Source organism: Silurus aristotelis (genome assembly GCF_946808225.1).
Source record: "Silurus aristotelis genome assembly, chromosome: 12".
Lineage (NCBI taxonomy): Eukaryota > Metazoa > Chordata > Actinopteri > Siluriformes > Siluridae > Silurus > Silurus aristotelis.
Window position 1 is genome coordinate 17,501,596 of NC_139585.1, and position 16,383 is coordinate 17,517,978.

Sequence of the window (16,383 nt, forward strand, 5' to 3'; positions counted from 1 at the left end):
AAAACCTTTATTGATATTTAGTGATACTAAAAAAACAAGTAAACATGAACCATATCAGCTGAATGTCAACACATCATATCATAGCAAAACAATAGGTTTCCTTTCATTTGTCTTGTTTTCATCTAAAAAGTATTAGCTAATGATTGCTAGCAATTTCTTTTTTGGGAAAATGTATATAATAAAAAATATTTTATTTTATATATATATATATATATATATATATATATATATATATATATATATATATATATATATATATATATATATATATATATATATATATAGTTTATAAATATTTGTTTTGATCAAAGCATTTTTCAGGAACATTTGCTTAAGCACAGAAATCAATCACATTAGTCAATGAATTAATGTACGAGAAGAAAATTTTATATTCAAGAAATGTGTTTTTTATTATTATGTACAAACTTTGCTTTGCACTTGTTTTTCTTATTGATAGCGGTGTTATGTGGCTTGATAAAAAATGAACTTGTAATGAACAGTATTCATGAAAAATGAACAACTTCCTTACTTTAAAATGGGTTGCAGCAAAAAGACACAGAACAGCAAATATTTAAATGTCACAAAAATAGGCACATACTACACACTAAGAAATGTATAAAAATATATTTTAAAAGCCTTTATAAATATACTACATAAAAATGCAAATCAATAGTAATTGATAGAGTATAGATAATTTACAGTATTCGGCAATGAACATAAGACAAACATTTCTCAGGTTACAAGTATGTACTAAGGTTGTCTACAGTAGCCAGGTGAAAGTACTCAGGCTGCTCAGAATTGGTCAGCTCTGAGTAACCTCTGAGCTTCCTCTGGCTGGCTGAAAGTGTTTCCCTCTTCTCAAGACTTGGAGACCGCTGCACCAGACAACTCTTTATCATAACTGCCAGGTCTTGCTGCAGACGCTGGAAGTTTTCACTACCAGTGAAAGAATGAATATAAAAATAAAGATTAACCATACTTATAACGGAACAACTAGTTAAAGTTTCATTTTAAAGAGTTTTATTTTTATTTTTTTATTTTTTTACTTACGCTGTTGGGGGTGTAGGCAGGTTGTAATTTTGTCCAGTAACTCCTGTTAACCAATAAGTTGTTTCTTTGCCTTTTCCCTAATGATGACACCAGATTAATGTGGTGTAATTGATAACAAAATGGTGCACGAGACATACATTGATAGATGTGATGCACATTAAAAAAAAAATAGACATACCTTCAAATATGTCTCTCCTCGTTTCATATATTTAAACTTGCAGTCAGCCCGCTCGATAATGTTGATTGTCGACTGACTCACATGGATTTTTAAGGCTATGTCATGTATGGACAATAAATAGTAATGTATAATCAATCTGTCAGACAATTTTTTAACACGGCAATTGAAATACTAGAAATGTATGTATGGAACTGATACAAATAAGTGATACAAATAAGTGAGCACTGGAGCTTAATAAACACAGAAAAGTTTAATATAATATAGAAAGTAAATAATACATTTAGTTATTGTTTACTGGTGATACTTACGTAATCCTGTGGACTCCATGCGCGAGGCAGTGTTCACTGTGTCTCCAAACAGACAGTATCTGGGCATCTTAAGTCCCACGACACCTGCAGCACAGGGGCCTTGACATGCAAAAATAAACATTTAATTTAATTAAAGGATTTCTTCCAGAAGCGCATTTGTATGGTCAGACACTGATGCTGGACGAGAAGGCCTGAATCGCAGTCTTTTCTAATTGATCCCAAAGGTGTTCTATCGGGTTGAGGTCAGGCCAATCAAGTTTCCCTTCAGGAACTCAAGCTGCATCAACAACGCTTTGTGAATGTTTCTGCGTGACCATGCTCTGAACTACGTGTGTAATCAATCTGTCCAATGGAAGGGCAGGAAGCTATAAATGCACATGCAGTGGAGACAGCGCTATCTTCTGTTGTTAAAGAAGCACTCTGTGTGTGTCTATGTTTCCTTCGGTAAGGTAAGTACTGGTAAGAAGGTAAAATGGAAAAAATGGAAAAAATAAAAAGCAAGCAATCTTTCAGGCTGTGTGTCTCTCCTTGCCCCTGTTTTATCACGGGGGGATATGCAAAGCCTGTGTGTCACTTGTTTGGGAGCAGAGCATGCTCAGTCAGCTCTCAAGGGAGCTGATTGCCCGCATTATGTGCGCATGTCTACGTGTATGCTCCACTCCTGGAGAGTGCTCTTCGAGAAGGTCGCTCTCACTAGCATTCCTCGCGGTTCTGGCCCTGCTACCGACAGGGCGAAACAGTGATTTAGGTTGTGGCCCTTGAGGGGACACAGCTTTTAGCCTCTGGTCTCACAGCTGAGTTGTAGAGAGCATTCTTCAGTACAGAGCTCTCTCCATGAAAGGTTGTAAACTGTGAAATGACCTCTGTTCACAATATGGTTTGAAATCAGTTAGATCCAGTTAACTGCCCCGTTGGCCCAGTGCTGCCAAAAGGTTTGTCTCCTTCCACTACAGATTTACGTGTCTGCTATTGCGGCATATCATGCTAACGGGAAAACCCGTTTGTGACACGTTTCCGTACTCAGAGGCTGAGGCCTCATGTGCGACCTTCGTAGGATCTGGCCGTAGTTCTTGAGGCCCTGTCCAAGGCTCCCTTTGAGCCTTTGGATGAGGTGCCCTTAAGATTTCTTGCAGTCAATACTGTTTTTCTACTGGCTATCTCGTCTCTAAAGAGAGTTGAGGACCTTCAGTCCCTTGCCTTTCTCTACCCCAGGCTGGGGTATGTTCCCAAGGTGCCCTCTGTTGCCCCACAACCAGCCTTGCTCCAGGCATTCTATCCATTCTCCAATTCGAGCACCCGACCAAGAGAAGCTTAATTGGGTGTGTCTAGTGCTTGCACGGCCCTGTGGAGGAAGTTGGACCAGCTGTTTGTCTGCTACGGTCTGTATAAGAAGGGTCATCTTTTCTTCTTATGAGTCCTCTGGTCTCCCAGCTCCTTTCATGGTCAGAGCTCATTCGACCCAGAGTGTGGCGACCTTTAACGCCTTTTCCTGTGGGGTTTCTCGCCAAGACATTTGCAACGCTGCGGGCTGATCCACCTCTCTGACTCTCATCGGGTCTTACAGCCTTGATATATAAATACACAAATTTTGGATGTACCGCCGCAGCCCCTATAGTACCTTATTAAATTCATCTATACATTATGTCACTTTAATACAATAATGTGTTTTACACATTTTTATGAAATTTGTTAGTGAAAACATAGTTTCAAATGTTATTCCCAACATTCCTCAACACATTCAGTTCTGCTGCAAAATCCCGCTATTTTAAGATACTCCGCAACTTGCTGTTAGTTAGGTTCTAAATGAGAACCTGTGGATTTTCCGACCCGCGAGTTCTGAACCGCGAATTATCGCAGGTTGATTGTACTTGCATATTTCTGTACCATATGAAATTGATAGCAGAAAGCTGTAAAAGCTACACCTAATCATTCATGCATGCTCAGTGTATTCAATTTATCTTATATACCACTGTTTACACTATTTTGGTGTATGTATTTATTATGTCTGGTCAATACCTGAGTGCACCCCTATACGGATCCATACAGGCAAGCCCGGCAAATGGCGCAACTCAAAAGAGCCCACGAAGGAAAGGATGTCCAGTGCCATATGGCAAATATCCTTTGCATGTCTGTCTCCATTTCGGCGTGGCAAACCTGACACCACCATATACGCATCACCAATTGTCTCCACCTAAATCAAAAAAAGCAAAGAAGTAATGTATGATATTCAGTGAAGCACAAATGAATTGTGCAAAAATGTTGTTTAAATGTCATGTAAATTTGTCTGCAGAGGCACCTTGTAGACATCATGATGGTCAAGGATGCTATCAAAGTTTTTGTAAATGTCATTGAGCATATCCACCACCTCCATGGGTGTGCTGTAGTGGCAAAGGGTGGTGAAACCCACAATGTCACTAAAGTAGATTGTGACCTCATCAAACAGCTCAGGCTCCACAATGCCTGTCTGCTTCAGAGAGTGTACCACTGGGCTAGAATATACACAAGATTTCTATTTAAAATAAGTGTTTTTTTCAATTTATTTAACACAGTTTGTGTGTTTACACAGCAACAAGCACACATAAAACACTGAAACAGAAAAACTTTCTGTTTTGAATGTGCTCTCTGGGAATAATCAAGCTCTACAGATTTGGACCTTACCCTGGAAGCAGCATAAAGTTAAGATTGTCTGCTCTATCTCTTTCTGCCTTGTAAAGTGCTGTCCGCTCCTCCACCAGGTGCTCCAGGTTACGGGAATACATCTGTAGCCGCCGAATAAGATTACCCATGTAACTCTCATTGGCCTGGTTGTGAAGGCTACAAATTTTAAAAACATGTTTTGTAAAATGACAATCCTCTATAGTAATCACAGTTGAGCTTAATAATGACCTGTTTCTTTCTATCACTATACAGTCAGGACTGGAATATGCAATACCTGGGTATACAGTAATGTAAGCTATAAAACCTCTACCTCAACTTCTATTTTTTTATCACCATTACAGATTGAAATAGTTCTAATTTATTATAATGCATTTTTGCACTATGGGCACTTCTTTACTTTTAGTACTGTAGTGTGTACTGTTTTAAGTGTTCACTACCTTCGGTATTGCATAATATTCTGTGTCCTGTCCTCATATTTGTATTAACTAAAGTTTGTTTCACCAGACAGAATAATTGTTACCTGACAATCTTTCCCAATGTACTTTCAATCTTTTTGAAATCTGGTCTTTTCTCAGGGTCTTCATCCCAACAGGATTTGATAATCAAGTACACCTGAAACCATGGATTATGTAGAGAAGACACAATACAATTAGGTCTATTTTTTGTGCACTGCTATTTATCAAAAAACATATTATACTACCACATTAGTATAAGATGCACACACACATGCACCCACACACACATGCACACACGCACACCTCCAATTCTTTTTCACTTGCAGTTTCAAAATTTAGGTCAGGCCTAAAAAATCTCTGCATTCGGGGGTACTGCACACGGTCCAACTTTTCTGTTCAAAGATAAAGATTATTGTATATATAGTAAATATATAATAATATTTAAGAATTTGTTAACACACATTTTTATGTAACATTGTATTTATTTACTTTAATCTCACTCAAACTAAAGAGTATATGGACACATCTAAACAGCAGATAAAACAGATCATTCTCCAGCAGGGGTCAGTATGTATGACTGAGGTGCAGTTTATAAAGTCTCACCAGCTTGGTCTGAACAGGCCTTGGTGTAGAATGTGCAATTTCTCAGCATGATTTCCTGTGCAATTATGGCAAAACTATAAACATCTCCCTTCTGAGAAATACCTTCTTTTCGTAAGTGCTCTGGAGCAGTCCACAGATCTATGCAAAAAAAATCTAGTTAAGGAAGAAATATAATTATAGTCAATGTAAATGCAGCAACTGAGAAACCCTTACCTCTATCTGGACTGAGTATAGTATTAAAACCAAAGCCAGTGATTTTCACTACCATACGATTATCAATGACACAATTGGTGGACTTCAGATGGCCATGAACTTCAATGTGACTTGAGTGAAGATAGGACATGCCCTGCATGATGAAATATTAAAGAGGTAATGCTACTCAAAACATCCAAAAAATAGCAACTGAAACAATAAGTAAATGCTATCATACCTTTGCAATATCATACATGACAGAAATCTTGAACTCCCAGTCCATAAAGGTCTCCTCTGGGTATGAAATCCTATCATTAAGAACATACTGAAAAAATATAGACATACATAGACATGAAATACATGCAATTCTGTATTAAAATTTGTTAAACTTTGAGATCATGTGATTTGTGTTGCTCTACACACCCTTAGAGATCCTCTCTCTCCATACTCAAATACTCCAAGAACCTCATGATCAATCTTCACTGTACCATAAAATTTTATTAGGTTGTAATAATCTATTTGTAATAGCTGAAAAAAGAAAAAAAAGATACATTATCTCCTATTTAAAAAACATTTGATAAAATTTTTTTTTTTTTACATAGACCTATATTGAAGATTTTTACATTTTGCATTATTATACACATTTTCACATTATGATGCTGCTACCATCATACTACACCTTAGTTGCATCTTAGTTGGCATAGTGTTAATTAAATAAAATAATTTTTCCTTTATACATAGTGCTGATAATTATGGCCAAACAGTTCCATTTAGAGAACACTCCTCTAAAAATTTCACGATCAACTCCAAACTTCAGTCTGGCTTATTTATATGACGCTTGAATAGGAGTTTTTGCAACATTTACACAGGAGTTAATACAAATATTCAGGCTCTGGGATTTAAGGTCTCCTCATTCAAATGTTTTCTCTATTTTCTTATTTTGTACAGATGTTCATGGAATCTAAGGAAATTGGCTGTAAAAAGTAACCAGACTTGTGGAGGCCCACAGTCTTCTTTCTGAGGTCTTGAATAAGTTGCTTAAAACTTCCCATTGGTTTTAGGGTCAAAAAGACTCTAAAGCAAATTGCAGCCAAATGTTGTACTCCTACTAAACTCCTAAAGAATACATTTGGACAATATTAAACTTAATGTCATTAAAACAGTTTCTACACTCTTTCAGACTGGTGTAAGGAACAGTTAACTTGTAAATTTTGTTTTTTTGTAAATCAAAGTTTTCCCAATGAGAAATGAATGGTGATATGAAATGTGTTGTGGAAAAATGGACACTGAATATATTTAGGCTAGGCGTATTCACAAATTTTGGTAAGTGAGTCCCACGCATCACAAAGAGATAAAATAAATAAATTGCTTACTGCATTAAGTGCTATTCTCTGTCTTTCACTGAAGTAGCCATCAGAGTGCTTCAGTTCTTTAAGGAGTACAATCTAGAACAACAAACATGCAGTTATGTTGATATAAAGTGATTTATCTGAACATGGAAGTTGTAAGAAGCAACAGAAGAAGGACAATAGACCTTTTTATCATAGCGAGCCCGACGAATCTTCTGACTTGTATCTTTCCAGGCATCCTCATCAATCTGGTTAACCAGATGAAGTGTATAATTAATAATGGTGTAATCATTATACATGAAAAAAGTACTTTTTTTTTATTAGATATGGTAAAACAAACCACTGGAATCAGTGGATTATATGATAAAGCTATATAAACATAGCAAAACCAAAAAAAATAAAAAATAAACATACAAACAAACAAACATGGTGTGTGTGTGTGTGTGTGTGTGTGTGTGTGTGTGTGTGTGTGTGTGTGTGTGTTTGTATATATATATATATATATATATATATATATATATATATATATATATATATATATATATATATATATATATATATATAAATTCATTTTAACATCTTCTGGAAAGATGTTCCACTAGATTTTGGAGTGTGCTTATGGATATTTGTGTTCATCAGCCACAAGTGTGTTATGAAAGGCAGGTACTGATGTAGGTAAGGAGGACTGGGGTGCAGTCAGTGTTCCAATTCATTCCAAAGGTAGGGATGAGATTAGAGCTCTATAGCACGCCACTCAAGATCTTCCTTTCCAAAGCAAGTAATCTTTAAGAAGCTCACTTGAGTAAATCTTCAAGAAGTGCACAGGGGCATTGTGTTCCATGCTGGAACAGGTTTGGGTTTCCAAGTTAAAGTGGAAGACACCCTGTACAATTGAGTGCCTCCAGCTTTGTGGTAACAGTTTGAAAAAGAACCACATATAGCAGGAAAGGTCAGGTGACCCGAAACTTTTGGCAATATAATGTGTGTGTGTGTGTGTGTGTGTGTGTGTGTGTGTGTGTGTGTGTGTGTGTGTAAACAAATGCGCCATACTAATAAGGTACCTAGCAATGTTAATTTTGAAAGAAAAAAAAACACTACAAAAAACACGTTTGAAAAGCCAAACCCTAAAAAAACAAACCCTAATTACTCTGGAACAAATCATGTCCACACTGATGTCTTTTTTATATATTTTTTAAACAGACTAGCGTCCTTTGCAATATCCACATAACTAAAGCAAAGCAAGTGAAACTAAAGCTTTAAATACGTTGCTAGTCATTGCCCACATGCCTGCATATGTTACAAACATTACCTTTAGAGACACCATATTTCTCTCACTAGACTTCACTGGGGTAATGAGCTCTACAGGGATATGTGACCATCGCTTCTGTTTTTGGCGGTATGACCTGTTCTGCCTGGGAAATCAGAAAGCATATCTTTTTTATGTTCTTTGAACACAATTAAAACACTAAGTGGAAATAATAAGAAAATAATAAAAAATGTGACAGCACGGAGGAGCTCTGATGTTCTTACCAATAAAAGACAAATGCAATTGTGCCTATCACTACCAATGCCAGGGAGACTATTGTTATGATAATGATATTCTGCACCTTCAGACCTGAACATAAATAATTAAGTTAGAGATCATTTTCAAAGTATCTGCAAAATAATGGTAATAATCATGCAATTTTGCTGTTTAAGCTTAGTTAAAGTGAAAAAATATTTTTTGTGTTACCACTATATGCATGATAAATGCATCAATTTTACAGGACTGAATATCATGGCAAGTGTCAGACTGCAAACAGGAAAAGCAAATTAATCAGAAAAGCCAATAGCACCTGTGTTATCATCATGTGGCCGATCATCAGGAAGTTGCTGTTGAGGCCAGATGAATGAAGGATTGATGTCGACCAGTGTTGTTTTATTAAGGCTGGTGTCAAACTCATACAGAACTTTGTACTGTAGCGTAAAAAGCGGAACTTAAAACTTTTATGTCTGATAACACAAACTGATTGCAACCAGTTACTAAGGTAAGTGTACTCGCAACCAGTATTACAGTAGTAGATTATTAGTAATTTCCACATTTTCACAAGCTCCCTTGCAAATAAATCATTTGTATTATATTAAAGTAGGTAAAAAAATAAATGATTGCTTACCTCATTGTTTGTGTCGGTGTACATCAGTGAAAACACCACATCTCTATCCCCATACTCATCTAATCTATAATTTCCAGCAATACCTGTGATCAGAAACATACAACATTCACACAGGTTTGTTTTACATTATGTGGTTACTAACTGAGAAAAAAATGGGGAAGTCAACAAGATTTTAAGTCTCAATGATGTTAACCTTTGAACGACACATTTCTGAAATAGTTAATGTTGACGCTGTCAACATCCAAGGCAGAAGTTCGCCAAATTTGCCTCATCACCTGCCCGAACAGCAGCACCGCATCATGATATGCGGCAATATAATCATTCATCTACAGCAAGACAGAGGCATAGACATGAAGAAACACACAATAATATGTATAAAATCCATATAATGAAAGCTTTGTGGAATATAAACTGCCGAAAGTGTGTAATTACTTTATAAAGTACAATACGTGGTAATAAATTAAAGAATGAGTTGAATCTGAAAAGCATAAAAAATTTAATGATAATTAAATAAAAATAGAATAAAAACATCCCTGACCGTGTTGTTAGAGATTACGGTGTAATTCCGAGAATTGGGCATTGTCAGGACCAAGACATTCTTCATAGAGTCAATGGAGGGTTCAAGGTAATATTTGTCACTAAAAAGAGATACATGGAAACTTGTAATTTCTTATGTTGCTCTCCTTGAGCACAGTATCAATGATTATGACCCAAAAAATAAACAAGACTTAAAAAAGTAAAACAGCAGTGATTGGTGGATGACTGACTTGTACAGATCGATGAGAATGAAGGCAATTTGTGCATCAGCTTCCAGAGAGCTATTCTTCAGTTCCACAATGTCATCAGGAGTTCCACATAAAATAAACACTGTGAATTAAACAGTCACTTGTTAATGATAGATAAACAATTGCCTGTTTAAAAAAGAAGTCAAGAAAATAAGGAAACAAAAACATGAAATTTGTCCTTACAGTTACTCTCTTTATTATTTTTTAATGCATTACTAAAGTCTTGTTCATTTCGGAGCACCACTCTTGTCTTAACTTTGGACGCAAAGTTGCCTGAGTCAACCTCTAAGGCATTTATGTACCTAGCCAAAAGAAAAAAGTATTATATCAATAACACTCAAGCACCTTTTGTCGCATGATAAGCTGATACATTCACTGTTAAAGTACAAATAACTGAAATTTTTTTTAAATCAACCTGAACTGAACTAAAGCTACTTTCATGGTCTAGCTAATTTGATGCAGAAAACATATCAGGCAACTCACCAAAAGCAATCCTCAGTGTTATTAGGTTTTTTATAGATGTATGTCCTATTCCACTGAGGCTTAATATTATCAGCAAAGCTCCAGAAGTTGATAAAGAAATCGGAAACCTTGCGAGCTGGAGGCAGTAGACGTGTCAAGTTAGCCTTGTAGTCACAGGACAGGCCAAAGCTCCCAGCTGAGATGATGGGCATACTGAGTTCTAGACCAACATCAACACTGACAAAACCCAGGTAACATATACAAGGCAAATATTTTTAATAAGGAGAAAGGATATGTAAATTGTAGTAGATCTTAATATAACTTAAACAACACAATAATTCATGCTGAAATTGAACTTTTTTTGATTGAACAAGAGTTACTGTTTTGTAAATACTCCTACTAAAATCTATGGAATGCCATTTAAGGCCTATATTAAATATATAAATATTATAAATATCCTTTGTCCCTTTAAAGTACATAAAAATATTTTTTTCCTCACAATAAAACATTGGTGTCTTGGGGACTTTTTAAACATAAGATTAATTATTTATTAATAATGTTAATTTAAAATTAAATTAACACCTAAAGACACAACAAAATTAATGCTACCAGCTTATCCTGTTTTTCATTTGATCTCTTGCTTTTATGTTACATCCAATTACAAATTATAGTAACGTGGCAAAGATGGAAAAGCCAATCTCTCTAGCCTGCATTTTATATTTTAATTTTTTTCACACAATTAAAACCATTTTGGAAAATCTGGCAACTTCATAGTCATATACATGCAGTGATTGCATAATCTAAAAGATTCACTCAAATAGGTGCACAACCAAAATTTAAATACACATACATATTGACAAAACTTCTGGATTAAAGTCAACAAATATGAATATGGCTCAAAGTTTGGAATCTCAGTCTAACTCACTCCACCAGTTGGAAGGTTGCATAGGTACAGGATGGTCCCAGCAGAGCACAGCCAACCATTCCTGAGGTCTAAAAAAGATTTAGATTTTCCACTGTAAACAGCGTGGTAACCTTGTCTCAAAGTTAATATGATCTGAACTCTCACCTGAAGGTCTATCAGGATCTCTACTCCACCACAGGTGCTGCTGCTACAGCCTTTGTGTCGGTAATAAACAGTTTGAAACCCATTGTAGGTGGCAGTCAGGTTGCGAGTCACATCTTAAAAACACAGCATCACAGAAATTATTGAAAATTTGTAAGAAAACATGGACTTAATAGTACAATTTTGTTTTATTTAAAAATGCATGAGTTTATTCAAAGCTTCTTTCTACCAAAGGTAGAAAAGGTGTCATCACAAAATAAATGTGATCAGTAGGAAAAACTTTGCAGTGATCCTTTTTTTAAAGGACAGGACGGTCCTCAACTTGTTTTAACCAATTTGTAAATTGGACAATATAAAATTGTCAAAGTTTTATTAAATTGTTTAACCTTGAACTCATTTGACATGTACAAAAAGTTAAGTAAATGCAGATACTGTTCATGTTTGTATCCATACAGCATTTTTATCACCAGGGTAGCAGTTCCAGCAAACTAAGTAAAGTAGTGTACTTTCCAGCTTTGTGACATGCTCACTTTACTTGAAAGGGTTTTTAAGCCAAATCATAATCACAGCTACATTTTCATGATTATCTCAGTATATGTTTTGCATGGTTCTACAATGACTAGAGGCCTATATAAGCTCCACACAGGAAAATATACAGACAGCTGACTGTGTATTTGTACACATAAAAAAATGTGTAGAATATCTAACATAATTGTCTACAAAAAAGATTAATAATACCATTGTTGTAGTTGATTACAGCGTCAGATTCAATTGCTTTCATCACTGCTGGCTGGACGAAGTTCATACTCCAGGGGGAAACGCCGTCCTGCAGCAACACTACGTTAATCAGGTACATACTGTCTAGACAAGTCTGGTTTACCAAGTTATTTCCATTTAAAAAAGTCCACAAAAGATACACAAAAATCCAGCGACTCATTATTCATTACCAGCTGTACAAAAGTGTAAAAAAAAAAAAAAAAAAAAAAATGAAAGACAAAAAAAAGTGACTTCTCTCACAAAAAGTTGCCAATTATGTAAATTAGTGGTACATTTGTTCGATATATGCTTAGAACCTAAATCTAAAAGCAGCTGAAGAGGCTAAACAAAGCATGTGAAGCAGTTGAATTGTTTCAAATGCAAAAAAATGTAAATAAAAAAAAACATCAAAAAACATCAACAACCTAATGGTAATTTTAAAGACACTCTAAGTCTGGTTGGCTAAAGACCAAGGACTACAAGAGGAAAAAAATTAAATGAGCGGAAAAAACACGACGTAAAATGTTGAGTCAAAGCGAGTTGTTTTCTCTCTCTCTCTGAGACACCTGCTCGTTAATCAACTACAGAACAGGGAAGAAGGTTATAAACCATATGTTAATACAGCAAACAAGCTCTGTGTCTGAATTGAGACCTACTCAGATAAGAGAAATGCTCTTTATTTATACTGTACATGCAAACCTGTTCCCATCTCCATCTAGTTATGTCAGTAAATACAGAGACAGCTTACAGTAAGGAAAATAAGTATTTGAACACCCTGCTATTTTGCAAGTTCTCCCACTTAGAAATAATGGAGGGGTCTGAAATTGTCATCGTAGGTGCATGTCCACTGTGAGAGTCATAATCTAAACAAATATATATAAATATATATGATTTTTAAACTATTTATTTGTATGATACAGCTGCAAATAAGTATTTGAACACCTGTCTATCAGCTAGAATTCTGACCCTCAAAGACCTGTTAGTCTGCCTTTAAAATGTCCACCTCCACTACATTTATTATCCTAAATTAGATGCACCTGTTTGAGGTCGTTAGCTGCATAAAGACACCTGTCCACCCCATACAATCAGTAAGAATCCAACTACTAACATGGCCAAGACCAAAGAGCTGTCCAAAGACACTAGAGACAAAATTGTACACCTCCACAAGGCTGGAAAGGGCTACGGGGAAATTGCCAAGCAGCTTGGTGAAAAAAGGTCCACTGTAGGAGCAATCATTAGAAAATGGAAGAAGCTAAACATGACTGTCAAACTCTCTCGGACTGGGGCTCCATGCAAGATCTCACTTCGTGGGGTCTCAATGAATCTAAGGAAGGTGAGATAACAGCCCAGAACTACACGGGAGGAGCTGGTCAATGACCTGAAAACAGCTGGGACCACCGTTTCCAAGGTTACTGTTGGTAATACACTAAGACGTCATGGTTTGAAATCATGCATGGCACGGAAGGTTCCCCTGCTTAAACCAGCACATGTCCAGGCACGTCTTAAGTTTGCCAATGAGGATTTGGATGATCCAGAGGAGTTATGGGAGAAAGTCATGTGGTCAGATGAGACCAAAATAGAACTTTTGGGTCATAATTCCACTAAACGTAAATAAATACTTATTTTCCTCACTGTATATGTCAGATCCTTAGTCAAAAGCTATCTGGCTTGAATTAAAAACTCTGTTTAGGCACATGCATGTGTAGATTCCATTTAAATTTGGGTTATGTTGAGTGGATTTTGAGATTGTTTTCATGTTGCAGCACAACTTGTGGTTCAGTCTCAAATACACACACTTACACACACTTACACACACTTACACACACACACACACACACACACACACACACACACACACACACACACACACACACAATATTTGAATCTGATATACAAAGCACAGATTGTTTTCTCTGTATCTCACTTGCATGCAGTGTGTGTGTGTGTGTGTGTGTGTGTGTGTGTGTGTGTGTGTGTGTGTGTGTGTGTGTGTGTGTGTGTGTGTGTGTGTGTGAAGCACTAAGCAATATGTAACAAACTTTTCTATCTGTTCGCTAATGTATAAATACCCACTTTCATGAATTTTTAATTCCCTATTTTAGTTTTAGTTTTTGCATTACCAGGACATTTTTTAACCACTTGAAGTTGATTATCAATAATAATCAGTGCTTGGTTAGTTCATCTGGATTAGTTCATCTGGATTAGTTAATCTGGATTGATGTTTGTAATTTTTTTTTTTATAATTAGTATTTGCCTTGCATTTGTAGAGCAAACTGTCCTTCTAAATGCAAGAACAGTTCCAAGATATCCTAAACATTCCGGCTGTTTTGTGAAGTAGGATAATGTAAAAACAATTAACTAAAACATTATTTTACATTTGTTTATAGATGCTGTATCAATATTGAAAAATGTAATAAGCATTTTAATATTTTAGAATACTGAGGTGGCATATTGATATACATATTGACAGCCTGTGTGGGCTGGCGTAATATATTTGACAGTGGCTGCAACCCAGCCTGGCAGTTCTGAGGTAAACATAACTTTTAGTTTGGTGCAGTTCTTTAGAAGGCAAAGACCACACAAAATAAAAATAGAAAACAGCATGCTTGTCTGAATGAATCATTTACCAAAATACACATTTGATCCCACTTATTTTGATTCTCATGCACAATGTGACGTTTTCATTTCTTGTATTTTGTTAATAAAAATGTTAATAAATGTCAATTTTTGTGGACTTTGTTGGTTTAAATGTGATCCATCCGACATGCCCTTAATTACTGCCTCTTATAAACCTTTTTTTTATATATTGTTAATATACGTCATGTTGAAAATTTAGCAGTAAAATATATAGCAGTAAAATATATAGCAGTTAAATATGAAGACAGTGAAGCTGAAAGTGCAAAGGTCGATGTGACACCGAATTGCTGATTACATGAACTATCATAAAACCATATGTGACTTGCTGTTTACATATACAGCTGTATACAAAGTATTTAATTAATAAATAACATAAATATTAAAATACAGTAACTACAAAAAAATGTTGTAGTACAATAAAGATTCAGTGTCACCTACAGGCACACGTTCTTAATTTTCTTCAGTTGAGTTTACTTTATAAGAAAATTAAGAAAATGCAATATATTTTACAGTGTTCATTTAAAAACAAACAACAAAAAAAAAAAACGTACTGCCCCTTCTTATCTATTCATTTCCAACATTCAATTCTGGACTCCACAAACCTTTTCTGGGACATAACAGATTCAATGTGCCCTACCTTCTTATCTAGTACAGTCTAAAAAAAGAATACAGGCATATTATATTGAGGGAAGGAGGTAAAGCTAAAGAGCTGCTGCTGTTATTTTTAGTGTGCTTACTACCATCTTTAATTCTGGCTTTGTTATGATATTAATGTGTAATACCTTTTCTATACATTTTTCTATTTATAATTTTTATATATTTTAAAATAAAACTTATTTTAAAATATACCTGGGAGTTTCAATGACATATAGTTATAGTCATATTGCATAATGTCAATGATAACATTCTCATTTCCTGATTATGTTATAATGCCATTTTTACATTTATTACTACACCTTTTCCTTACCATTTTGTTAATGTTCTTGATACCAGTTCTTTCTTCTACAATTGCATTCGAAAAGTATACAAACATGCCTTCGTTTTTTACATTTTGCTAAATTCATTTTAAAATTAAAATTAAAATCCATTTAAACGCCATTATGACAAAGCAAAAACAAATTTGTGCTAGCTTTGCAAATTTATTAAAACAGAAAACTGAAATATGTAGGTATTTAGATAATTTGCTATGACATGAAATTAAGCTCAGGTGCATCCATTTCTGTCAGTAATCTTTGAGACGTTTCTATACTTGGAGGCCACCTATGGCAAATTCAGTTGATTGGACATGATTTGGCACACATCTGTCCTAGAGGAACTGCCTAAGGGATTTCAGTGACATGAATTTATTAAGGCAACCTTGTCAGGTCTAAATTGGTTCTTTAAGACGTTACAGATTTTTTCCCCCCAACTTTTTAAAGTTTCTGCTAACAACCTGAAAGCATGAGGTTATAAAAGATATCAAAGCACCTCCAATAAACAGCTTGAAATTTTTACTTTAAAAAAAAAGTCATTAGGAAATGGAAATTAAGAGGAACTGTCTAAATCCAAGCAAAGTCTGTAAGATCAACTACATTTTCAAATTAAACTTCCCAAATTATCATTGAAAGGCAACACAACCTAATTATCCGCATTATGGTTTTGCTGACAACAGAGTTGTGCATTAAGTTTCAAATGACCTTCAGCAAATTTCACCCAGAGTTTCAGTATATCAACAGTTAAATATTCAGTGTA

At 35.3% G+C, this 16,383-nt stretch overlaps 1 protein-coding gene across 1 annotated transcript; it reads right to left on the reverse strand.

Annotated features, from left to right (window-relative positions):
• Nucleotides 1-384: 384 nt before the first annotated feature.
• gucy2cb (guanylate cyclase 2Cb) lies at nucleotides 385-15,204 on the reverse strand. Its single transcript, XM_083555587.1, has 28 exons — nucleotides 13,648-15,204; nucleotides 11,998-12,758; nucleotides 11,263-11,375; nucleotides 11,119-11,186; nucleotides 10,215-10,430; nucleotides 9,915-10,033; nucleotides 9,714-9,813; nucleotides 9,485-9,584; nucleotides 9,140-9,272; nucleotides 8,947-9,029; nucleotides 8,629-8,749; nucleotides 8,324-8,408; nucleotides 8,103-8,205; nucleotides 6,979-7,041; nucleotides 6,818-6,889; nucleotides 5,868-5,972; nucleotides 5,683-5,769; nucleotides 5,466-5,598; nucleotides 5,253-5,390; nucleotides 4,953-5,041; nucleotides 4,715-4,806; nucleotides 4,195-4,350; nucleotides 3,833-4,025; nucleotides 3,553-3,727; nucleotides 1,537-1,635; nucleotides 1,229-1,323; nucleotides 1,051-1,127; nucleotides 385-936 (listed from the first exon to the last, which is right to left on the reverse strand). The coding sequence occupies exons 2-28, from the start codon at nucleotides 12,194-12,196 to the stop codon at nucleotides 738-740; spliced, it is 3,213 nt and encodes a 1,070-aa protein (XP_083411713.1). The 5' UTR covers nucleotides 12,197-12,758; nucleotides 13,648-15,204; the 3' UTR covers nucleotides 385-737.
• Between the last annotated feature and the right edge of the window lie 1,179 nt (nucleotides 15,205-16,383).